Consider the following 27,918-nt stretch of genomic DNA (forward strand, 5'->3'; position numbering starts at 1 on the left):
TATTTGTGGTCTTTTATGATGGTAAGAAATGAATAATTCAAAATCGAAATAAAACATGTATTTTAGGACGAGATGACCTTACTTTTGGGATGATAACCTTTTTTTTGCTTGTCAAATTTATTTTCGTCGAAATTACCTTGAATTCTGTTTCTGTTTGTGGTAACTCCCGTAACTCGGCAGGACAGCATTTTTTGCTGTAAACGCAAAGCTGGTATATAACCAATTACCTTGGAAACATTTTACGTCTAGGTTAATCAGTCATAGTGGCTGACGTAATAGACGACAGATATCACTCTTGGGCCTGTTTATCAAAGTAGAGACAATGGCAGAGTTGGGATTCGAACTCACAACCTTGCGATTATGAGTCCAATGCTCTAACCACTGGACCACACGAATTAGGGGTGATAACCTTTTTTTTGCTTGTCAAATTTATTTTCGTCGAAATTACCTTGAATTCTGTTTCTGTTTGTGGTAACTCCCGTAACTCGGCAGGACAGCATTTTTTGCTGTAAACGCAAAGCTGGTATATAACCAATTACCTTGGAAACATTTTACGTCTAGGTTAATCAGTCATAGTGGCTGACGTAATAGACGACAGATATCACTCTTGGGCCTGTTTATCAAAGTAGAGACAATGGCAGAGTTGGGATTCGAACTCACAACCTTGCGATTATGAGTCCAATGCTCTAACCACTGGACCACACGAATTAGGGGTGATAACCTTTTTTTTGCTTGTCAAATATTCCAGCCCCTAGTCCCCCTACCTTTTGTGAGAGATTTCCGCCCCTGTTTGTATATAAAGTTTAGATTCATGTTGCAGGGCCATGGAGAATAACAGGACAGAGATTGCTGATGTGATCTCAGTCGAATGAGATAAAAATGACTCCAATCCGACTAATGGTATGTCAATGAAAGTAACGTATTTTTTATCGGTCGTTGGTTTGACCGAAATAATTTATCATGCTTATACTGACAGAAGCATTATCGTGTTTTCCTGAAAAAACGTCAACACCAATATATTTCATTTCATTTCTGTTATTCATATTCTGATTTGTACCTACTTACTTTGTCAATTTGTTTGAAATTAAGAAGAGTACACGCCCACACCCTCACATACACATGTGGCATCAGATTGAAAAGGAGGGCAAAATAAGCTAATGCTTTGTCTAAGAACAAATAAAGTTATTTCAGAATCATCACCAAGAGCAATACCGTCCTAATCAGACACTTCACGGTCGTCTTGTTAAAATCAAATCGATTGATGGGACGGTCATTAGAACTTTACCTCCTCAAACTAACCACCTCTTCTTTTACGCAAAGTTGTTTTCTTCAATCCAAAACGGCCTACATAGTTCGAAAGGCGTGGACACTCTAGAAGCTTGAGAGTTAACCGAACATTTTGAAACGGACAAAGAGGACAATATTTTTGCAGTTCCAGATCAAATCTGTTATGAGATAGATCAACTCTTATGACTGATCCGGCAAATTGTTTGGAAAGAGTGGTATATAAGTTTTATGATAGTTAGTATCTTCTGATAGAGAATATTAAAACTTCACTTAGAGACCTCAACACATTTTCTCTCTGACTTCCTTCAAGGATTTCTAACCCCGGCTGCGTCAGACCCAAAAGACGTAAAAAGATGGGAGCTGCTGCTAGTCTATTTTGCCTCGTCGATCTGGCGTTGCACAGTGGCTGCCGGGCCAACGATCAATTGGGCAAAGCAAATTTTCGGAGTATTTAATTTCATGTCTATTTCGAACAATAAAATTTTTATTTTCATTTTTTGTCATTTCATTCCATAAACGTAACCTTTGAAAATGCATTTCCTTATCATACACCCGGATCAAACAGGAACAACTAACGCTGACAGGAAGAAAGGGAGGGAAGGTCATGCACTTTTTGAACATTCATAATGCAAAAATAAAACTATGCCGGAAATTTAGTAACAGGTGTTTGCTACCGATGTATAAATTTCATATAATTTCATATTTTTTTATTTCTTTTCTCGTTTTGTATATTGTATTTTTGTTACGGGCATATCCCGCCACAGGCTTTTTATTTTTTTTTTATTACGCCTTCTTCTGTTAACAACTTGAAGTATCACGTGACTATTCTCATGATTTTGTTGGGGGGGGGGGGTTGTCTCTTATTTTTCTACTCTTCGAGGTCCAATAAAGAAACTTTGCCTAATCAATTTCAGAAATGAATAAGGATGCTGCATTCCCAAGACTACATTTCGTAGTTTGTGTTTAATTTTTGTTGATTTAGTGAGTGCAAACTTGGAAAGGATTTTCCGGACGTGGTTCTTGCGTATATAATGGCATGCCCAAGGGGGTGTGTAAGGGTGTGCGTGCGTGTGTTTGTGGGAGGGAGAATGTGTATGTTATAAGTGTGAATGAAGGAGGATGCGTGCAAATAGAATTAATGGGGAAACAGGGGCGTGGCTCGAAGTGATTTCGGGATGCCGTGGTGTAGTGGTTCTGACTCTCGCCTCGTAAACAGAGGGTCGTACGTTCGAATCCCATTGCGGTTTATAGCGTCCTTTGGCAAGGCGTTAATCCAAACTTTGCCACTCTCGACCCAGGTGCTAAATGTGTACTGAATTTACGACGGAATCTTTCAAGCGAGATGATTGAATATTTGATTTTTGTGAGACTTAATGATGTATTTTGTTTAAAACTTTCACTTTTCTCGTTTGCTACACGTAGATCTACATAATTTACGATTCCACAAAGGCATATAAAAGCTTGGATCAGAATCACACAGCACGATCTCAGAAAGCAAACAAATTTGATGAGGGTCAATAATGACGGAAATATAATTAAGTTCCACTGTTGTGAGTAGGATATTTCCCTCACTTGCTTCACTCCCTCGTAAAATCTAAGACAGTTTCAGATATTAAACAATTGCATGCATTTTAAATGTCAGGTGAGAAAAAGAGAACATATTTTAATGATAAATAACTGACGTTCACAGTGACTATTACCAAAATTATCATTATCTGTGATGTTGGTTAATTATTTAAAATAAAAAAAAATATCGACATCCCCCTTCTTTCATACTAGGGATGTGTGATATCATAATATATGTACATGTAGCTAGCTGGTTTGCTCTGACCTCATGATCTAAGCAACCCCAACACTATTCGTATACTAGTGTAATTATTGTTGACCAGTTGGTCAAGTAACGTGGAGGAGCTTTGGAGGTGTAGTGGTTGTGACTCTTGCCGTATAAACAGAGGGTCGTGTGTTCGAATCCCACCGCGGTCTAGTGTCCTTTAGCAAGGCGTTAATCCGCACTTTGCCACTCTCGACCCAGGTGCTAAATGGGTACCCGGTAGGATGTGAAAGTCATTGTCACTTGTCAAGTACCGTGTGCGCCTCATCGGTGACTGACTGGAATACTCCCCAGGGAGTGGAGGATGTGCACACATTGTACGCGGGAAGGAATGATTGATTGAATCCGATGACCGGGGTAATCTGTAAAGCGCGTAGACCCGTCCTTCCGATTAAGCGCTATATAAAAGCAGGTTATTATCATTATGATTCGGATCACTTCGATCACAAAATGGAATCACAGCAATTATTTTTCTCTGACCCGAAATAAATATGTTGTCTCATCAGTCATGTCAGTTGCAGAATGTGTAATGCGTTTGACCAAAAAGAAACTTCTGTGCGTAGATACAAACTATGATTAATGCTATGAAATAAAAACATTCTTTTTCAGGACTATTAAACAGATGGGTGGAGGTTCAAGATGAAAATGAATGAAACGTTTATGTATCTGATATTTTTTAACACATGACATAAAAGGACCCCAACGAAAATCAACTTTTGTGGATAGGGTGTTCCATCCCACCAGTGGTGAATAAATTAATTTAAATAAATCATTAATTCAAAAGGGTGGAAAAATAAACGGAAGTAAAAGGGTGGCAAGATAAATAAAGGAATGACGGTAAGCCCGATGGCGCACGAGAAGCCACACAGATTGTAATTTGTGCTAGTCTTAATTGGTCCGAATCTGCATTTTATCATCATGCATTAAGAAGAATAAAGATATTGCCAGTCAGGTTAGATTTAAGAGAGAAGTTGTATACACAGAGGCGTCGATCGGGGGGGGGGGGCAGGGGGCGATCGCCCCACCAATGAAAATATTGGGGGCAAAACGATATGTTTGCCCCCTCCCCCAATAATTCCGCATGTGCAACCAAAAAATAAAATAAGATTGTAATGCTACACTGAAATCAGCAAGCGAGATTGAGATACCAACTCGATCTTGATTTAAAATCGTGCTCAAAATGTCTGCTTTTCAGATTGGAATATAAAAATTTTCAGCTCGCGCTTCGTGCTCGCATCATGTACCAAAAACCCAAACTTTTCATGATTATATAGGTGAATAGAATGTCCCGTTTTCAATTCTAAACCTCAAAAGAACTTTGATTTTGCAATAATCTTTTGTTGGATATATATCTTCCATTAAAGTGTCTTTTTTTCCAGATCAAAATATCAAAATTTTCAGCTCGCGCTCGCATCTATTGTTCCATCTTAATCATTGGTACCAAAAATGCTTAGAATATCAAGCTTTCAGGTCAGAATATAAAGAAATTTCAGCTCGCTCTCTAGTGAGATACATGTATCGACCCTCCTCATGAGTTACTACAAACAAACCTAAACAGGTACATTTTTCCTGTTTTCATGACATACTAAAAAAATTTAGCTCGCGCTTCGCGCTCGCATTGTTGGTGAAGGTGAGATATGTGTCTCTTTCTCATGTTATATATATATATAGGCCTATGTGTGTGGGGGTGTGTGGGTGAGTTTGTTCGTTTTTTGTGATCGAGCGCCATTTGGAACGTTGATTCATAATTTTGCCTCCCCCCATCTGAAAAATGGATCGACGCCCCTGTGTATACATCATGCTCAATAAACAGATCACTATGTACATGGTCCAGTCAATTTTTGTCATTTTTTCCTCGGTATGAGTTTAGAATAGGCTTACTTGTAACACAAATTGAATTTTCAAAAAAATTATACAAGTATAGTACACTACAACAATGAAGGAATTTCCAAGAACACCATGCATATCAACCACTCTCAAATGTCCTAACTTGTGATTTTAGTGGGGGTAATGTTGAAATATCCCCATCCACAAGAACATTTGTGTCAATCATCCCCCCCAACCAAGAATACCGATCGACACCCATGATGATTATCTTTAGCTTTTTTGCTCTCTTCACTTTCTGGAATATATGATGTTATAAAATAAGTGGAGCAATAAAAAAAATGTTCACAAGTTTATAATGATCGATCGAATCATGAATTGTTTGAAAATCGATATTTTGCGTGTGACTGTGCGGATTCTAGAATACTGCACTTTTTTAAATCAAATATGACAATAATGAAACAAGGACCTTTTTAATCAAATTACGATGGTTAAAAAAAAATCAAATTCCATATTCAGTGAGGAATAAGACTTGTGTCATATTTGAGCGAGGAAAATATGATAAGTCATATTTTTGTAATAAAATACAAAAGAAATCGTGAAACTGTGACATCATCGACCCATTTACATATCCTCACTGCTGTGCACAGAACTGTTTGCAAAAATAATTAAGAAAATGTCTAATTTCGATGTAAAACATCTCGACAGGTTTTTTTTTATTACAGTCACTGTTTATAGCCCTATCAATTTTTATGGTCATTGAAACAATGTAATTTCTTTTCTGTGCATATAATTCAATGCTTAAAGTTATATGTCATCATTTTGTATTATAAGTGTTGCTATGCATTTTGGAAATAAATACATGCTAATACACCATCCATGTTATTTGTTCAATGCATGGGCCGCATGCTTGACAGCTCTCGTCATAACATAATGAATGACGTCACAACGAGACGCGACCCTGACGATTGCAAACACGGGTGGGTTTTCCCCGGGTACAAACTGCTATTTACTCAATTACGATTTTTCTCAGGTAATAATAAAGATGATATGTATATCTTTGCTGCACATCCATCTGATTCGTTCCTTGATCTTACATTTCTGTATTGATATCGGAGAATTTGCAGGCAATTGTTTGATCACAATCTGTAAAAAATCATACCGTCTATTATTTTCGTTTATGAGTTTAGAGTAAATAGTGACACGAGCGGATTTCATTCTGAGATCATTATTCCCGATATTTGAAGTGAATGCTATCATCCTTACATACCCTTTACCTGGAAGTATAACGATTGCACACCGAATTGATTTTAACATCACCAACGTTGCGGTAGGTATACATATAGAATCCGTTTTAACAATAAATTGAAATTTCTCAATGATTAATATTTGCTACAAGTGCATTTCGTAGCACCTTTTATTGTTCTAGTTATTTTCATATTAATCATTGTTATCACCACCAGCAGCAGTCATCATCAGCATCACCATTATCATCGCCTTTATCAACATCATCGTTGACATAATCATTATTACTATTATCTTCATCACCGTCATCACTTTCATCATCACCATAACCTTCATCTTCATTCCTCAACATTATCATCATCAACTTAATCATCATCATCACCATCATTTCATTTCATTTATTTATTTCACCACGGTTAAAAAGCCCATTCAGCATAGCTGTTTTTCATTGGGGCCATGATACAATATACAATATTCAATACACAAAAATGATCATAGTTTTTAAGCAAACAAAGTAAAAAAATTCAAAATATTACACGGATACAAACAATTAGAGTAGATAAATAGGCCTACAAAAAAAAACTATAAAAAAACTACTATACTTTAATTTGTTACATGCAAGCCACTCTGATACTGCTTGGAGATCACTCTCCAATTCAGATTTTATATCAATAGCATTTTTGGAATTGAAATAAATGCATGTATCGTCAGCATAAAGTGATAATTTTGAATTTTGAATTACTTTACCAATGTCATTTATATATAGAGAGAATAGCAATGGTCCAAGCACTGAACCTTGTGGTATGCCACATTCAACGGTAGCATAATCAGAGTTGACACCATTCATATAAACGTATTGAGATCGAGAGGATAAATATGACTTAAACCAATTGAGGTTGACACCTCGTATACCTATAAAGTATAATTTATCGAGGAGAATCTTATGCACAATACTGTCAAACGCCTTTTTCAAGTCTAACATAATCAATCCAGTAAGTAATCCCTCATCAATATTCTTTAAAACATCTTCTGTGAGGTTTAAAACTGTCGTGTGGGTAGAATGTTGGGGCCGAAATCCCGATTGATTCTCAACTAGGATATTATTACTTGTTACATATTTATACATTTGTTCAAAAGCTATTTTTTCGATAACCTTTGCTAACACCGACATAAGAGAAATCGGTCTATAATTTGCCATCTCTTCCTTATTTCCCTTTTTAAAGATAGGTGTCACTTTTGAAACTTTCCATTGCTGTGGCACATTTCCAGTTTTTAAAGAAAGATTTACAACATGGTGCATTGGTGAGATTACGTAAGGAAGTACTTCATGAATGAATTCAGCAGTGATGTTATCTGGTCCACATCCCTTTCCCTTGGGCAATTTTTTTAATAGATCTTCTACCTTCTGGGGTGTTACTTCATGAAATTCGAAAGAAGTGTTTATTCCTGTCAAATAATCTAATGCAGACTTGTTAGTATGTGGTATATCATGCTGTACTTCCTTACCTACGTTAATAAAGTGATTATTAAACGCGTTCACAATTTCTTTAGGATTTGTTATATGATTACTATTATTTACTTTAACTGAGTTGATCACAGTGTTTGTGTGTTTGTTTGGTAATAGAAACTTAAGGGAAGCCCACATTGAACTCTGATCTCCATTATTTTCATCAATGGATGATGCAATATATTCACGTTTACGTTGACGAATATGCATTGTTATTTTGTTCCTGAGTGCTTTATACGCAGACCAATCTTCGTGATTCCGAGATTTCCTAGCTTTTAGTTTTAATTTATTTCTGTCTCTTATTAAATTCACCAATTCTGGTGTCATCCAGGGGGATACTTTATTCTTGATTCGATGTTTCTTGGCTGGTGCATATTTTTCTATTAATTTCAAAATGTTTTGATAGAAGTTATCACAAGCAATTTGACAATCAGTGGACAATAATACATTATCCCAGTTGATTTCTTCGAGCTCTTGTTTTAAGTTATCCCAGTTTACCTTTCTCCAGTTATGAGAATATTTGAACTTGTGTTTGTGGGGTTCATTTTTATGTCTGCCTCTAGCATAGTACACCATATAATGATCACTGATAGTTAATTGGACGATTCCAGATTCTTGCATTTTTGTGCAATCATTAGAGATTATCAGATCTATTAGAGTTTGTGATGAATCAGTTACTCTAGTGGGGTATTTAATGACTTGTTGGCAATTAAAATCTTTAATGATGTCACATAATTTTTCTGCCTGCCACCTTTTCTTATTTGGCCACATATCACAGTTAAAATCCCCTAACATTATGAACTCACTTGCTGTGTCTTCAAGCGTTTCAAAACATTCTCGTATCTGGATGAAAATTTCCGCTTTCGCACTTGGTGGTCTATATACCGTAACAACTAAGAATGGCTTCTGTTTTTCTGGAGAAATCTCTGCAACCATATATTCAAGATTGTCATGCATCAAGTCATATCTTATTCGATAATTCAAATTCTCATTGATATACATAGCTATACCTCCACCTGATCTATTTCTATCAAGTCTTACTAAGTTAAAGTTCATAATACCGAGTTCAGTGTTTTCTATCAAATCATTTAAATGGGTTTCACTTAGTGTAATTATATCAATTTTGGTACTAAGTAACAATAATCTGAGCTCATCAATGTGCTTAATAAGAGAACCGATATTTAGATGAGAAATTACAATTCCTTTGATGGATTTTATACTATTTAACTTTTCTTCAACATTCTCAGAATATACGAGAATTGAGTCATCTTCATTAGGCATGGTTGTATTAGATAAATCATGTTGCCTTGATTTGAATTCGTCTTGGTTTTCATAAAACGGAAGTTCAGAAAGAAGACATGGGTCATAGTCCGGCAGCCCAGGAGGTTTATTCAACCGAAAGCCGGACAAGCAAATGACCCCATAGCTGGATGGCATGGACCTTGAAGTTTACAAAAATGCATTGCTGCCGGGTTCTATGCGTGGTCTTCCCTCTGAAATGACGTAATATATGACGTCACTACAAAATGGCCGTATTTCACCATTTTTCAGACATTGTACACATAGCATGAAGTCAAGGGAGAATATCTCAGCCAAATCATGCTTGTTTTGTATGAAACTTTCAGAATGTATTTTTCAAGTAGTGCACAAGAGATATGCAAAATTTCACGAACAGAAATTATTGTTTACATATGCAAATTACGTAATGAAATTTGCATGTCATTAGTTTTGGAGATTTCTCGCATAAAAAATTGTCAAAAATCGATTTAGAAATTTATTTTCTTTTGTAGTGTACTTTATTTGATATTTTTTCTCTCAAGCATAATATCATTGTCTTCATCTATATCTCTACTTTAAGAAAATATATAACAGTAATTGAAAAAGACATTATAGACTGTGATTTCAGCCCCCTTTCCAATATGGTGCGCACGTAGAAATCGTGCGTTTTTGGCCTATTTTCACCATATGGCTGACGTGTGCGAACGATATGCCTACTTTATTGATGTTTCCTGCATTTTGCATGATATTAAATCTTTCAAACAACATATTTTCTTCTTCATTATGTCTCTGGTGATCAATCAATGATTTCAGCAAAAATTGATTGCCCACTGGGCAGTCTATAGGCTACGTTTTCAGCCTAGTTTTCAACAACGAACCTATACCATGTATGACTGCATCGTTGTAGTCGAGTCGGATAAGGGGGTTTCTATGTACCATCAAAACATTTTTCACTCAATGTTTTGGTATTTGCCTAAAGTGTCTAGTTAATGAATCTTGATGTTCCTTCCCAAAATCGTGTCCAACGGAGTTCAAAATTGATATCTTTGGCGGCCCTCTTGGACATTTTTAATGAAAATCAATTATTTTCATATTTTATTGCACAAAGTCTGACAATGGGAAATTTAAAATCAATACGCATTTCACTAGGATTTGGATAGTAGAAATCGGTTGAAATTGTTTTCTGAATAGTCCGGTTAATATATTAAAAAAAGAATTCATCAAAAATTTTGAACCAAAATGTTCATGTGCATTGACATCTATCTGTTTCATCTTGCATCCGATCGCCTTTGTTGATGTGCCTAACATGCAGAAAATAACGTACTTAGCGATCGATAGAAAGGTATATTACTTGTATCATGTGTATGAGGGTAAAAGGCATTTTCTACACAAAGCAATTTTTATGATAATTAAATCTCTTGAAAAAGATAGAAGTTCGAGGCATTGCTCTGCATTTTCATTTTGCATGCAATTACTCTCGGGCACCTTAAAGCATAGTCCCACAAGAACCAGTAAAATGTTACATACAGTACCATACCATTATCCATAGCTTGACTATTATGATATCGTGCTTTTCGGAGCCCCCAATGTGGTAACATTTTGTTTTGAGTATGTAATTTTTTCCTTTAAATCACTTTTCTCTATCAGCTACATATAAAGAAATTGGGGCATAGCAAAGCCTAACCCTCAGGGGGCTGCCAAAGTCACCCAATCTTTTTTTCGTATCTTGCCAGTTTCTCGGAAAATTAGTCATTTTGAGGCAAACAGTGTTTCTGCCTTGCGGTAAAGCCCTTGTTTTTGTTTTGTAACCACATAAAGATGACAAAGTAGGAACTTCTTTATCAGTTACATATGTCTATTTTCATTCTTTATTGTAAAAAAATGCAATGTTTGAGCCCCATTCAGACAAAAGGGCATTTCTGCTATATAGTAAAGCTAGCTTTGATTTTGGAAACCACTTTGAAATAAAAGAAGAGGCATTTTTTTCTATCAGCTACAAGTAAAAAAAAGTGCGGTACATCGACTGCTACCTTCTTCAGAGGCTCCAAGATTGGCAGATTTTCCCCATATTGGAAAAAATATGGAAAAGGGGTGGGTGACTTTCGGAACCCCCGGAGGGGATAGACTTTGCTGTGCAACCACTTATTAGCAGCAGTAAGAAAGTCTACTCCTTTAATTCCATGTACTTTAAAAAGAATGAAACTGGCTTCACCATATAGCAGAAACGCTTTTTGCCTGAATGGGAGCTCGAAAATAGCACATTTTCCCATAAACAGGTAAAGTATGGAAAAAGGGTATAGGTGATTTCGGCGACCCCATAAGGGGGGTATGTTCCAATATGCCAACACCTCTTTATATGCAGCAGATAGAGGAAACTCTACTCTTTCGTCTCCATATAGTTTAAAAGCAATAAGAGTAGTTTTACTATATAGCAGAAACACCTTTTGCCTCAATGGGGGCTCGAAAATAGCATATTCTCCCCCAAAATAGTCAAATTATGAAATAGGGTAGGTGATTTTGGTGACCCCCTAAGGGGGTATGTTCCAATATGCCAACACCTCTTATATGTAGCAGATAGAGGAAACTCTACTCTTTTGCCTCCATATAGTTTAAAAGCAATAAGAGTAGTTTTACTACATAGCAGAAACACCTTTTGCCTCAATGGGGGCTCGAAAATAGCACATTTTCCCATGATTTTGCAAATTACGTAAAAGGGGCGGGTAACTTTAGCAGTTCCAAAAGGGAGTAGGCTTTATGGTACCAGCACCTCTTTATATGTAGCAGATAGAGGAAACTCTACTCTTTCGTCTCCATATAGTTTAAAAGCAATAAGAGTAGTTTTACTACATAGCAGAAACCCCTTTTGCCTCAATGGGGGCTCGAAAATAGCATATTTTCCCATAAATAGTTAAAATATGAAATAGGGCAGTTGAATTTGGCGACCCCCCAAGGGAGGAATGTTCCAATATGCCAACACCTCTTTATATGTAGCAGATAGAGGAAACTCTACTCTTTTGTCTCCATATAGTTTAAAAGCAATAAGAGTAGTTTTACTACATAGCAGAAACACCTTTTGCCTCAATGGGGGCTCGAAAATAGCATATTCTCCCCCAAAATAGTCAAATTATGAAATAGGGTAGGTGATTTTGGTGACCCCCTAAGGGGGTATGTTCCAATATGCCAACACCTCTTATATGTAGCAGATAGAGGAAACTCTACTCTTTTGCCTCCATATAGTTTAAAAGCAATAAGAGTAGTTTTACTACATAGCAGAAACACCTTTTGCCTCAATGGGGGCTCGAAAATAGCACATTTTCCCATGATTTTGCAAATTACGTAAAAGGGGCGGGTAACTTTAGCAGTTCCAAAAGGGAGTAGGCTTTATGGTACCAGCACCTCTTTATATGTAGCAGATAGAGGAAACTCTACTCTTTCGTCTCCATATAGTTTAAAAGCAATAAGAGTAGTTTTACTACATAGCAGAAACCCCTTTTGCCTCAATGGGGGCTCGAAAATAGCATATTTTCCCATAAATAGTTAAAATATGAAATAGGGCAGTTGAATTTGGCGACCCCCCAAGGGAGGAATGTTCCAATATGCCAACACCTCTTTATATGTAGCAGATAGAGGAAACTCGACTCTTTTGTCTCCATATAGTTTAAAACCAATAAGAGTAGTTTTACTACATAGCAGAAACACCTTTTTCCTCAATGGGGGCTCGAAAATAGCATATTCTCCCCCAAAATAGAATATGAAATAGGGTAGGTGATTTTGGTGACCCCCTAAGGGGGGTATGTTCCAATATGCCAACACCTCTTTATATGTAGCAGATAGAGGAAACTCTACTCTTTCGTCTCCATATAGTTTAAAAGCAATAAGAGTAGTTTTACTACATAGCAGAAACACCTTTTGCCTCAATGGGGGCTCGAAAATAGCATATTTTCCCATGATTTTGCAAATTACGTAAAAGGGGCGGGTAACTTTGGCAGTTCCTAAAGGGGGTAGGCTTTATGGTACCAGCACTTCTTTATATGTAGCAGATAGAAGAAACTCTACTCTTTCGTCTCCATATAGTTTAAAAGCAATAAGAGTAGTTTTACTACATAGCAGAAACACCTTTTGCCTCAATGGGGGCTCGAAAATAGCATATTTTCCCATAAATAGGTAAATATGGAAAAAGGTTAGGTGAATTTGGCGACCCCCCAAGGGGAGTATGTTCCAATATGTCAACACCTCTTTATATGTAGCAGATAGAGGAAACTCTACTCTTTCGTCTCCATATAGCTAAAAAGCAATAAGAGTAGTTTTACCACATAGCAAAAACACCTTTTGCCTCAATGGGGGCTCGAAAATAGCATATTTTCCCCTAAATAGTTAAAATATGAAATAGGGTAGTTGAATTTGGCGACCACCCAAGGGGGGTATGTTCCAATATGCCAACACCTCTTTATATGTAGCAGATAGAAGAAACTCTACTCTTTTGTCTCCATATAGTTTAAAAGCAATAAGAGTAGTTTTACCACATAGCAGAAACACCTTTGCCTCAATGGGGGCTCGAAAATAGCATATTTTCCCATAAATAATCAAAATATGAAATAGGGTAGGTGATTTTGGTGACCCCCTAAGGGGGGTATGTTCCAATATGCCAACACCTCTTTATATGTAGCAGATAGAAGAAACTCTACTCTTTCGTCTCCATATAGTTTAAAAGCAATAAGAGTAGTTTTACCACATAGCAGAAACACCTTTGCCTCAATGGGGGCTCGAAAATAGCATATTTTCCCATAAATAATTAAAATATGAAATAGGGTAGGTGATTTTGATGACCCCCTAAGGGGGGTATGTTCCAATATGCCAACACCTCTTTATATGTAGCAGATAGAAGAAACTCTACTCTTTCGTCTCCATATAGTTTAAAAGCAATAAGAGTAGTTTTACTACATAGCAGAAACACCTTTTGCCTCAATGGGGGCTCGAAAATAGCACATTTTCCCATGAATTTGCAAATTACGTAAAAGGGGCGGGTAACTTTGGCAGTTCCCAAAGGTGGTAGGCTTTACTGTACCAGCACTTCTTTATATGTAGCAGATAGAAGAAAGTCTACTCTTTCGTCTCCATATAGTTTGAAAAAAATAAAGGTGGCCCTACTACATAGCAGAAACACTTTTGCCTCAATGGGGCTCGAAAATTGCATACTTTCCATATGGAAAAGGGGTAAGTGATTTCGGAGACCCTCTAAGGGGGTATGTTCCAATATGCCAACACCTCTTTATATGTAGCAGATAGAAGAAACTCTACTCTTTCGTCTCCATATAGTTTGAAAATAATAAACGTGGTTTTACTAAATAGCAGAAGCACTTTTTGCCCAAATGGGGGCTCGAAAATAGCATATTTTCCCATTAATGGGCAAAATACGTATAATTATCGGGTAACTTTAGCAGTCCTCAGAGGGGGTAGGCTTTGCTGTAACAGCACACCTTTTTTGTAGCAGATAGAGAAAACTCCACATAGTTTAAAAACAATGAAAGTGGCCGTACTACATAGCAGCAACACTTTTTGCCTCAATGGGGGCTTGAAAAAGCATATTTTCCCACAAATAGGTAAAATATGAAAAAGGGTGGGTGATTTCGACACTCCCTGAAGGGGTATGCTTCAGTATGCTAGTAGCAGATAGAGGAAACTCTACCCTTCTTATCTCCATGTAGTTTAAAAAGAATGAAAGTGGCTTTATTCCATATCAGAAACGTTTTTTGCCTTAATATGGGCTCCAAAGTGGCATATTTTCCAATAAATGGGTAATAATGGTATTTGCCCTTTAACTAAGCAAATAAAGACATACATATTGTCATGAAGCGTTACAGTATTATCGGTATATTATATCCTCTTTCGTGTCGAATGCTGATATTTTGAAATAGTTGTTGATGTTAATGGTTGAACAGATACAATGCACATGCAAATTTTTGACCAAAATCATGCCCATTTCGGGATAAATTTTATTTCAAAATATATCATCAGAAAACGAATTAAATCGATTTCTACTATCCCAATCATAGAGAAATGCGTATTGATTAAAATATTGTCCCATTGTCAGACTCTGTGCAATAAAATATGAAAATAATTGATTTTCATTTTAAAAAAGTCCAAGAGGGCCGCCAAAGATATCAATTTTGAACCCCGTTGGACACGATTTTGGGAAGGGAACATCAAGATTCATTAACGAGACAGTTTAGACAAATACCAAAACGTTGATTGAAAAATTGAGTGAAAAATATTTTGATGGTACACATGTACAGGAACCTCTTATCCGACTCGACTACAACGATGCAGTCTTACATTGTATAGGTTCGTTGTTGAAAACTAGGCTGAAAACGTAGCCTATAGACTGCCCAGTGGGCAATCAATTTTTGCTGAAATCATTGATTGATCACCAGAGACATAATGAAGAAGAAAATATGTTGTTTGGAAGATTTAATATCATGCAAAATGCAGGAAACATCAATAAAGTAGGCATATCGTTCGCACACGTCAGCCATATGGTGAAAATAGGCCAAAAACGCACGATTTCTACGTGCGCACCATATTGGAAAGGGGGCTGAAATCACAGCCTATAATGTCTTTTTCAATTACTCTTATATATTTTCTTAAAGTAGAGATATAGATGAAGACAATGATATTATGCTTGAGAGAAAAAATATCAAATAAAGTACACTACAAAAGAAAATAAATTTCTAAATCGATTTTTGACAATTTTTTATGCGAGAAATCTCCAAAACTAATGATATGCAAATTTCATTACTTAATTTGCATATGTAAACAATAATTTCTGTTCGTGAAATTTTGCATATCTCTTGTGCACCACTTGAACAATACATTGTGAAAGTTTCATACAAAACAAGCATGATTTGGCTGAGATATTCTCCCTTGACTTCATGATATGTGTACAATGTCTGAAAAATGGTGAAATAGGGCCATTTCGTAGTGACGTCATATATTACGCCATTTCGGAGGGAAGACCACGCACAGAACCCGGCAGCAATGCATTTTTGTAAACTTCAAGGTCCATGCCATCCAGCTATGGGGTCATTTGCTTGTCCGGCTTTCGGTTGAATAAACCTCCTGGGCTACAGATCCAGTCACATTCTGAGTTAAATACAACTTCAGATACAGATGTGCAATTAAAATGACACCAGGTTTTACAATTCACACAGAGCAGTGCTTTTTGATTACATTTCACTGATTTTCTACAAATAATGCATGGATATTTCACAGACATTGAAATTAAATCCCTTTTACAAAAACTACCTTAAAGAATTATTATGAATTTAACAAGTTATAGAAAAGTACATATATTAAACTCTTTCCCATATAATTCAATATATTGATTAAAAAGATATATCTATGGAAATATAAGTGCAAATGGTCCAATGTTTAAAGTTGTTTATAACGAATTAGCGTTTAGGAAGATCGTTATCTCCGCGGATCCCTCGCGTTATAAACTTTCCTCCTGTCGCTCGGATGAGGGCAACAATCCTCCCATCTGATGACCAGGCATCCTTCACCGCTTGGTTTGCTCTTGTTTTTGCGAGAAGGTCCTGATTTTTTCGTGTTAGGTGCTCTTGTATAGACATACGCGATCCTTTTAGTAGTTTGCGACTTTTTATGACGGATTGTCTATGCTGGTACGACACGAACTTTACCAAAAGTGGTCGCGGTGCTGTCGATCTGCTTGATTGGTTCTGGTCTTCTCGGCCGGTGCTCCGTGTCTGCATGCGCCCGCTAGCTGGCGTCCCATCAGACGCGTCGCCTTGGTTACGACGTTGCAGACGATGTGTTCGATCGAGAGCCGAGGGATGCAGATCAACACGTAGTTTTTCCCGCGCGATTTTGCACACTACTTCGGTGGTGTCCTCTCCTTTTGTCTCCGGGACCCCAAAGAAGAGTAGGCAATTCCGTTTTGAGTACTGTTCCAGGTCGTTAGTCTCCTTTTCTAAGTGTTGGAAGCGGGATTGGTATTCATCAATTGCTTCTTTCAGCTCTTTGATCTCCTTTTGTTGCGAATCCCGATCAGTTTCTAATTCCATTATTCTGCTTTCTTGCTTCTCAAGTTGACTAATTAGTTTAGCGAACTCATCACTGGCCGCTTCTTTGACAGCTTTCCTGATAGCTTCGGTCAGCCGTTCACTGGTCATTATTTTTTCAATGGCCTCATCGATGGCATTCTGATTCGATTTAGAAGTTGGCGCCATTATGAATGAAGGAAAGAAAAAGATGGTGGCTGTATATCTCAGTCGTCACCCCTGTTTCTGTGGTCTATATTTAGGCTGCACTCGTTAAATATCACTGTATCATTTATAAAATGTCTCGAAGAGCTTAACACAATAGTGCGTTGATTTATTTATTGATTTATTTTTATTTCCTTAATCACGAATACTTTCAGGTCCTTGATCACAAACACTTTTAGTTCACATAGGTTACTGCGAAATCGAAGGCTCACAATTTCAATCCAATAGCAAATACATCATGGGATCCGCGAAAGTTGGTAAAATATAGTAAAATATTACATCATTGCTATAAGCGTTACATCAAGAGTTAATTGATATTAAAGAAGTGACTGCATATCCGTCAGTTTGATTTACACGGCGTTCTGGTAACGATTTAGTATGTATAGACGTAAAGGCTTATAGCGTGCGTGTTACTGACTGCCAGTTCACGAGAGTTAGTTGTCAGATTAAAACAATCACTTACTTGACATTAAAAACACGAGGTTTCCTCCAAAAGTCAAGAAACTTATCCTCACTTCTCCAATAAAGACCTGATTCAAGGTCTGTTGTGAAAATATGACTCCAAAAATTGTATTTACGATGAAGTTTTATGGGAATCCGAGGCGGCAGCCGACTAAGCTTGTCATTAAACTTAAACTTAACACGTTTAAAACTTAACACGTCATCATCGATATCATCATCTTCATCCTAATCATCATCACCATCATCATCATCATTATCATTCTTTCTCCAAAAGATATCGTGAAACTGTGACATCATCGACTCATTTGCATATCCTCACTGCTGTGCACAGAACTGTTTGCGAAAATAATTAAGAAAATGTCTCATTTTTTATGTAAAACATCTCAGGGCTTTTTTTTTTATTACAGTCACTGTTTATAGGCCTATCAATTTTTATGGTCATTGAACCAAATGTAATTTCTTTTCTGTGCATATAATTCAATGCTTAAAGTTATATGTCATCATTTTGTATTTTAAGTGTTGCTATATGCATTTTGGAAATAAATACATGCTAATACACCATCCATGTTATTTGTTCAATGCATGGGCCGCATGCTTGACAGCTCTCGTCATAACATAATGAATGACGTCACAACGAGACGCGACCCTGACGATAGTCTAGATTCTAGACGTCGGTGTACTTGTTATTCTCTCCGTTTGCTTCATTCTCCATCCCCTGCGCGCCTTCCCCAGTGATCGCGCTATCCCCTCTTTCACGCCCTTCACCATGATGGGATATCGTGCGGCAGTTTTCTTTTCGGGCGTAGAGGTCGAAGATTGTGTTATTGATCAACAACATAACTGAATAGTAGAACAGTCCTGGCAAAGGACTACCCTGACGATTGCAAACACGGGTGGGTTTTCCCCGGGTACAAACTGCTATTTACTCAATTACGATTTTTCTCAGGTAATAATAAAGATGATATGTATATCTTTGCTGCACATCCATCTGATTCGTTCCTTGATCTTACATTTCTGTATTCATATCGGAGAATTTGCAGGCAATTGTTTGATCACAATCTGTAAAAAATCATACCGTCTATTATTTTCGTTTATGAGTTTAGAGTAAATAGTGACACGAGCGGATTTCATTCTGAGATCATTATTCCCGATATTTGAAGTGAATGCTATATCATCCTTACGTACCCTTTATCTGGAAATATAATAATTGCACACTGAATTGATTTTACCATCATCATCGTTGCGGTAGGTATATACATGTACATATAGAATCCGTTTTAACAATAAATTGAAATTTCTCAATGATTAATATTTGCTACAAGTGCATTTCGTATAGCACCTTTATTGTTCTAGTTATTTTCATATTAATCATTGTTATCACCACCAGCAGCATATCCGAATTCGTTATCAGCATCACCATTATCATTTCCTTTATCGACATCATCGTTGACATAATCATTATTACTATTATCTTCATCACTTTCATCATCACCATAACCGTCATCTTCATTCCTCATCAACACTATCATCACCAACTTTATCATCATCATCACTATCATCATCATCATCATCATCACCATCATCATCACCATCATCACTATCATCGCCATCATTATCATCATCATCATCAAAATCACCATCACCACCATCATCATCATCGTCGTCATCACCACCATCATCATCATCACCATCATCATCATCACCACCATCATCATCATCACCATCATCATCACCATCATTATCATCATCATCAAAATCACCATCACCACCATCATCATCATCATCGTCGTCATCACCATCATCATCATCATCACCACCATCATCATCACCATCATCACCATCATTATCATCATCATCATCATCACCATCATCATCATCAAAATCACCATCACCACCACCATCATCACCATCATCATCACCATCATCATCGTCGTCGTCATCATCATATCATCATCATTATCATCATCGTCCTATTTTATTCAGATATATTTGATGCATTTTTTTGTAAACTACACAATAAACAAGATAAACGTTACGTTGTTGCTACGGTAAATTTGGATAAGCTCAATGGGAAATTTATCAAATAAACCCTATACAAAAGTAATTATCAAAATCTGCTAGAGCCCTTTCAAAATGTTGACCAGTCAGGTCTGACCTAGTATGATCGCATTTACGAATGTTTTCATAAATAGCTGTGCAGTCTGTGAATTGAATTTTAATCCTGGATTATCCTGCATTTCATGACTGTTTTGCGAATATTAATTTTCTCCAAGATGGAAGAGGCGCTTTACGATCTGACGGGGTTAAAGACCTTGGAGGAGATCCCCTCACTCATGACACTTGGACAAGGATTCATCAGTGAATGCAGGAGTTTCCAGAGTGAGAAAGGAAAATTCTTTGTCAAGATGAACACTAAAAGTCAGGTAGGCCTTTCACAAAGATTTTACTGCGAGTTGTGCTCAAGATCGAAAAGCCAAGGCAATTGCCGAGGTCCGAGTGTTTGCCGCCAGGAAACCAAAAGGACTAGACGTCCGAGGTTAGATCTAGGGTTCCATGACATTTGCTCCGGCGACAATTGCTCCTCTGTAAATTCCATACACTAAAGGAATTATCAACTTTATCCCTGGATCATAGGCGGAACTGGGGGGCGGGATGAAAAAAGGGAAAAAGAAAAAGGAGGGGGAAAAGAGGAGGAAAAAAAAACGAAAATAAGAGGAGGAAGACGAGAGAATAAAACAAAGTGAGGGGAAGACTTGGAAATAAATACAATTCATGGCACTAAATAAAATTTTCGCTCGCGCTTTGCGCTCGCATTGCATATTCGATCAGATACATACATTATCTTGCTCAATTATAGGCTGATATGGAGCTTAATTTATAAAGTTTTGAAGTCAAAATACAAAACATATTTCAGGTCGAACATCGAAATTTCAGTATTTTGTTTGATTTACAAATTGATTTTCAAAAAGTGCTCTTTAAAATGTCCGTTGTATTGTATCATCATTTTCAGCTCGCGCTGCGCGCTTGCATTATTTGATTTGTCAAGTACCTATTGGTGCATTTAAAAAATGTAATTTCACATAACAAAGGTAACTTGGGTGAGATGACATTTATTAATTGATGTTACGCTATTTCAAAATGTGCCTGTTGTATCATTTAAAGAACTACAGTAAATGGTGGAAGTCATGTTTGTTATGTGACAATGGGTTAAATCATAGCCAATTACTTTAAAGCGGACAATGTAATAAGAGCTTTGCCAATTGTAAATTAACGCAACCTGCATCGTGTCGCCTGGACTCCGTAACACAAAGGTTTGCGATGAATAACAAATATGAAAGAACGCTTCTGATTGGTTCTAAGTCAGTATTTTGCGACAAATGCGCGTGTAACATTGATCTTGATTAGCCAATTCATTTAGCGATTGATCGCTAATCTTTGTGTACGGAGCCATGGTCTATGCCAGGAGATGCAGAAACGGGGGAGGGGGCTGCATGGATGGGCTTCAGCCCCCACCTTTTCCCCAAAACAGCGTACAAAATCGTCAAAACTACCATCTGACTGTGATTTTTTCCATGGTCAGCCCCCGACTTTTGGCTAAACCCCCCCCCACACACTTTTAAAACCGTTCCGCTACCCTGTACTCAGTGGTCCCTTTAACATAGTTAAATATAGATTGGTGTACTTGGCAAGCGTGCACAACTTTTTTCTTTTGAAAAATTAACAATTAATGGAGTACTTAACTAATCGAATAAAATGAAAGATCATTTGCAAAAAGCTGCTCGAGAGCAACCTAAGAAATGTGTTATAGTCATCAATCTTCTCATAATGTAGGCAAGGACAATGTTTGAAGGCGAAAAGGCCGGCTTGAGCGCCATCTTAGCCACTGGATTGGTCCGCTGCCCGATACCTATCGAGATCTACGACCTTAAGGATGGTCCAGGATCGATCTTTGTCATGGAGTATATGGAATTGAGAGATCTTGATCGGTATGCTGCCACGTTGGGTGAAGCTATTGCAAGGTAATATAATCAGACATAAGAGTATAGGGGGTATAAACGAATATCTTGGCGTACATTAATGGGCATTCATTTACCTCTCTTTTTATTGTTCAATATTCATTATCAAAGAAAAAACAACGCTGAATTTCTGATATCCATTATTATCAATTTCTATTACCTGTTATACCTGTTCTAATCAAACCGTCGTTAATTAATCCCGAACATTCAGGGGTTACTAGTCTATATTGACGACGCTTCGTCACAATTTTTGTGCATATCACATTTATTTAATATAAAACAAAGGGAAGTAATATGCAATGAAAATCAGGTTACATTCTTCAAAGAATAACGTACCGGACTGATGATTGAAAAAAAAATGAATTACTGATAAACAATATGACAAGAAAATTTACATGAAACGATTATACATTGGTGATTGCAGAAAAGAAAATGGAAATAGATCAAACACACGCTTCCTGAAATGAAGAGAGTGGGTAGGGAGATAGAAAGAATGAACTTGAAGAAAAGATAGAGAAGGAAGAAACGTGTGACAAGCAAGAAGAAGAGAAAGAAGACGAAGAATAAGAATGAGAAAAAAGAGGAAGGAAATGGAGAAGCAGGAGGAGAAATAGAAAACGAAGGGAGTGGAATAGAAAGTTTCTTAAATAAAATAATATTGCATTATAGGCATTTAATTGAAAAAAAATCTTTGTAATGTTACTGCCATTTATAGGCCATATACTTTTTCGATCACAGTCTATTCTCAATGTTTACTTTGATGTCTTCCTTTGGCCTTGATTACATGTAACATGTATCGCGGAGTTAGAACAAATACTAATTTCACTACACTAACCACTAGTACATCGGCAGTACGATGTTATTCCAAAAGTCTCAATACTTTGAAATAAAAACATCAATCAACACCAATGAATGCATTTTTATTTAACAGAGAAGTTATGGCGAAAATAAATTATAACAAAGTTGTTTATTTTGAAAGTTCATGATTATATAAATATCTAAGATTTGCACGCAAATAAATTGTCATTCAAAGTCAAACACAACTGATCTGTACTTTTTTTAATCAAACTTTTATCTTCTGGCAATTTGAGATCTGAACCATCTGAAGCAGTTCTTGGTCTTGAATGGTTGAGAAGTTATCCGGCTTTCACTTTGGTAGGGTAAATAGCAATACCGGATAATGATAAAATGATATTATTTCGAGAATATTATTTCAAAACCTATATCACAAGACTGGATTTTGTAATAGAAAAATCGAAATTTTTGCTCGCTCGCAACTCTTATAAATTTTGTCCGATACTTCGATCTGGCGTCCTCAAAATTGTTGACTCATTACGCCACTGAGTTTTCTGAATTGATTCACATTTTATGCAACAAATCAGGTTACATCTCCACAACAGTCGTCTGAAGATGAAAGAGGAAAAGCACGAAGGCAGGATCGGTGGGGTCCCGGTTTCGCGTCCTACATACATGCAGGATGTAAATGGGGAAGATGTTGAGGAGGAAACCCAACGATCTGTCTCTCAGTTTGGATTCCACACCACAACCTGCGGAGGATATCAACCTTTAGATAACACATGGTCGGATGATTGGATGGTAAGATTGTCCGTCTTAAATTTGTAACACGCGAACATTTTTCATAGTATTGTGCAAGATTAGGTAAGCTCATCTGGCATGTCGGGAGAAAAATGCAATAGTCCAAAACTTGAAGAAAGTTATCTATAAATATCTTTAGTCGCAAACCATCCGTGTGCAGTTTGAACGAATATCATGAAAACGTTAATGCAAGAATGTGTACTTTGACTGCATATCAAGGGTATGGCTAGACAACGCATTCCGGTCCCCCTCCCAAGACAATGAGGCAAGGGCGTCGATCCATTTTTCAGATTGGGGGACAAAATCATGAATCAATTTTCCAAAGGGGCTCGATCACACAACACAAACAAACTCACATATGCCTATACATATGTGTACATATATATGTGTATATATATGTATATATATATATATATATATATATATATATGTATATATATATGTATATATATGTATATATATATATATATATATACATATATATACATATATATATATATATATATATATATATATATATATATATATATATATATATATATATATATATATATGTATATATATATTGTAAAGAAATGGATGAAGAGAACAATGGTAGACGTAGCTTAAATCAAGGTTCCCCAGAGCTATCTACCCTTTGGAAAAATTGGTTATGCCGAAAAATGTCTCTGCCGGGAATCGAACCCGGGCCCCCAGCTTTGAACGCCGGTGCCTTAACCACTAGACCACCGGCGTTAAGGCACCGGCGTTCAAAGCTGGGGGCCCGGGTTCGATTCCCGGCAGAGACATTTTTTCAGCATAACCAATTTTTCCAAAGGGTAGATAGAGTTGCCAAAGCTCTTGTACATGTATAGCTTCACACACACACACACACACATATATATACACACACACATATTTATATATATACACACACACATATTTATATATATACACACACACATATTTATATATATACACACACACATATTTATATATATACATATCTCTCCAGCAGATTAATGCGAGCGCGAAGCGCGAGCTGAAAATTTTGATATTTCGATCTGAAAAAAAATTGAGTTTAAAGAACTAGATATACATACAATACGTATGCAAATCGAAGAGGGAGTTCTTTTGAGGTTTAGAACTGAAAACGGGACCATATTCACCTATTTAATCATGGAAAGTATGGGATTTTGTTACAGAAATGATGCGAGCGCGAAGCGCGAGCTGAAATTTTTTGATATTCCAATCTGAAAAGTGGACATTTTGAGCACGATTTTAGACGAAGAAGGAGTTGTGTATCTCAATCTCGCTTGCTGATTTCTGTGTAACATTACAATCTTATTTTATTTTTTAGCACATGCGGAATTATTGGGGGGGGGGCAAAACGATATATTTGCCCCCCCCAATATTTTCATTGGTAGGACGATCGCCCCCCTGCCCCCCCCCCCCATAATCGACGCCTCTGCAATGAGGCAAACGCTTGAAATCACCACGCCTGCTTCGATTAAATCAGGAATAAGATCTGGGATGTAGGAAACTTACGAGAATAAAACTAATAATTACCCCAAAAGAGCAATACTTCATACTTTTATAATACTTTTTTTAAAACAAACCAATGTCGTCGCCTCCGAACTCCACACCTGTTTCATATCAACACCTTCTCATGTTTTCTCGACATTTCTATCCTTCGCAAACTTGAACAGAACTTGATTGAATCTGTGAAGCACACCAACAGTTGTGAATGATATCGATGAAAGAATTTAGTTTTCTAGGATGCAGGGGATTGCCTAGTCCTGAAACGTTTTTGATGTCATCCTATGCTCTATGTGTGAGCCAGGAGATCCACCCGACATACCACAGGGATACGATTTATCACCCTTACTTTTCAGATAAACCCAGTATCACAGGCTGCGAATTTGGGGGAATTAATTCCCTTCACTCCCCCCTTCTTTCTGCCAACTTGTACAAAGACCTGAAAATATCCATCTCATTGTGATTCTTTGCGCACATTTAGCTCCCCGGCCTTTGCAATTTAAAAAAAATCGGCGGCCCCTTAGTACTATACCAGAGGGAACTGCCGACGTTACAATCCTACCAACATTGTAAAAAAATATTGGGTAAAATTTTTATCAGCACGAGGGCATATGTGTCCAACCAATGTGGGGGCAGTATTTTACCCAATGCGGGAAGTGTATTCCCCAGTAAGGTTACAAAATAAGCAGCGATTAATTTAGAAAGGGCAAAATTTTTATCACAATGGATAAATTAAAATGCCCAAAAGAAATACCCAATGTTGGCTGGACACATAATCACCCGCGTGGAGCTTTTTCACCCAATATTTTTTTAGGGTGAATGTCGAACAAGGTGCAAAGCATAAACACAAATGTATGTCCAATAGTGATAACAAGAACGCAAATACATAGGAATAACTTGAGTGTGATATATTTATACCATCAGAATTTCTACGTCCGCCAAAGACTAAAGCCTAAAGTAGACAACATTGAACGGGAGTATGGGGACCGCACACTCATCGAGCTGTGGCCGCGTCTTCTAGCGGTTATACCGAGTTTGTACCGCGGTATTGACCGCATCGTCCCTGCTTTACTTCATGGTGACCTCCACGGGGGAAACGTCGCAGAGACAACGACGGGGCCAGGTGAGTTATTTCGAAATGCTCATAAAGGTTATGAGTTCATGCAAGTTTATTTCCACATTCGTACATGAAAGATGTCAAAGACATCTCAACATCACGAAATCACAAAAACATCAGAATAAAAAGCATAGTACAACATATTTATTCTTCTTAATATCGTTCTTTTACTTTCTCTCTGCTCCATCCCTTAACACATTTATATTTGTTTCAATATATTTACACCACAAGGTAGCACATGATTAATACCCGGGGGGGGGGGGGCACTTACATTGACGAGTGGATACCATGCGCGACCAAAAAAAACGTAAAAAGGATGTCTTTTTCAAGATAGGACATGTTACGTACGTAATGTGATAAGGGTTTCAAGAACCTAAAAATAATCGAAAAAAGGGTATCTATTTCGCTAGGAAAGCTATACGTGTTTAGGGTCAAATTTGCGGGGATGACAAAACAAGATTCTACTGGTTTTTGAAGGATGTCCTTTTGCCCCAACACTATACGTGTTTAGAGTCTGATTTGCGCGAGGTGCGTTGTTGAAGGTGGGGCCGTACTAATTAAACCATGGGGTTATTAATAGCTCTATGATTAAACCAAATGGTGTGTAAAGGTAAAACCGATGACCGACGGACCCGTGCGACATATATATCACCAAGGGCGCCGGAAGCGGGGGGGGGGGGCACTTGCCCCCCCCCCCAAGAAAATTTTTTGGGGGCAAAACGAGATTTTGCCCCCCCCCCCCATGTGCCCCCCTAAAAGTAGAAAAATGATATTATTTAAGGACAAAAGTAACGATGAAGGCACTTTTCTGCCTAAGAATTGTCATTTCTTTTGTCAAAAATGAAAAAATTTCGCCCCTGACGGGGCAATTACACAAGCCTTGCGTCTTTTGACGAACATGTCCCTCTGTGAAACATACCTTTGATAAGCCCCTTTCCATCTTATTACAGTGTGATAACGTTTAACCTTTTAAACCCCCATTCCACAGAGAACAAGACCGCTGGAAGACCTTTGAAAGACCATGAATTTTGGTTGATCTTTCAGAGGTCTCTCAAAGAACCTACAATGGTCTTTGAGGTCTTACACGAGTCCTGACCAATCTTTCAGTGGTCTTCGTGGTCTTCATGGGCTCCAAAACTTTTTGAAACGGTTCAAAACAGTCTTACAACGGTCTTACAGGAAAATGGTCTTTCAGTGGTCTTTCAGCAGTCTTTCAGCGGTCTTTCGATGAACTTTCAAAGGTCTTCATAGTCTTTCATTGATCTTTCGGCAGTCTCTCAAGATTTTTGCGGAGATCACTGTAAGACTCATGAGAGATTATTGAAAGATCATTGAAAGACCATTGAAAGACCAGGCAAAGTCCATGGAAAGAATTCTGAAAGATCACTTTTTGCATAAAAGATATCTGAAAGACCATTGAAAGAATTCGAGAGGACTAGTCTAAGACCAGTACGACAAGAAATATCCATCAGTCTTTCAGAGTTCTTTGAGGGGTCTTTCTGAGCCATTCCACAGAGATGACAAATTTCATTGATCTTGAAAACCGCTGTAAGACCTCACCAATTTCAAGTCTATCAGTGGTCTTTCAATGGTCTCCGTTCTGTGGAATGGGGGCCTATTAGTGAATACATTTCAGACTAAAAAATTCGCCCAGAAACGCTCAGACCGGGGTGGTGTTTCATCAATATTTTCGTCCGACAAGTTGTAAGATCTGACAACTTTCCTGTATTCTGATTGGTTGAGAAGCAGTGTTACCATAGTAACTGTCGGATAAAACAGGACTTGTCGGATAAAACGTCCTACAAGTCCTTTCATGAAACGCTCCCCGGACCCGATATCACCAACGCGCGTGAACGCTAGTTACTCGAGCAACATATATGGAATCTGAAAATAGCTGTAAAACCGAAAAGTTTAAAGAGTTATAGAGGATATTGAGTAGTTGCTTATTGGATAAA

The 27,918-nt window shown here is 37.4% G+C and overlaps 1 protein-coding gene across 3 annotated transcripts in view; it reads left to right on the top strand.

Annotated features, from left to right (window-relative positions):
- The first annotated feature begins 5,848 nt into the window (after positions 1 to 5,848).
- LOC121413621 (ketosamine-3-kinase-like) overlaps positions 5,849 to 27,918 on the top strand; it is a 29,413-nt gene continuing 7,343 nt past the window's right edge. Inside the window, exons 1-5 of one of the 3 annotated variants that reach the window (XM_041606523.1) lie at positions 5,849 to 6,272; positions 19,990 to 20,139; positions 21,548 to 21,735; positions 23,115 to 23,328; positions 25,771 to 25,969. In XM_041606523.1, coding sequence (XP_041462457.1) covers positions 19,990 to 20,139; positions 21,548 to 21,735; positions 23,115 to 23,328; positions 25,771 to 25,969 — 751 coding nt within the window. In that variant the 5' untranslated portion in view covers positions 5,849 to 6,272. Of the gene's footprint in view, positions 6,273 to 18,642; positions 18,962 to 19,702; positions 20,140 to 21,547; positions 21,736 to 23,114; positions 23,329 to 25,770; positions 25,970 to 27,918 lie in introns of those variants that run through there. The other 2 variants (XM_041606524.1, XM_041606522.1) reach the window with 2 other exon arrangements.

This window comes from Lytechinus variegatus, chromosome 4 (assembly GCF_018143015.1).
Source record: "Lytechinus variegatus isolate NC3 chromosome 4, Lvar_3.0, whole genome shotgun sequence".
Classification (NCBI taxonomy): Eukaryota; Metazoa; Echinodermata; class Echinoidea; order Temnopleuroida; family Toxopneustidae; genus Lytechinus; species Lytechinus variegatus.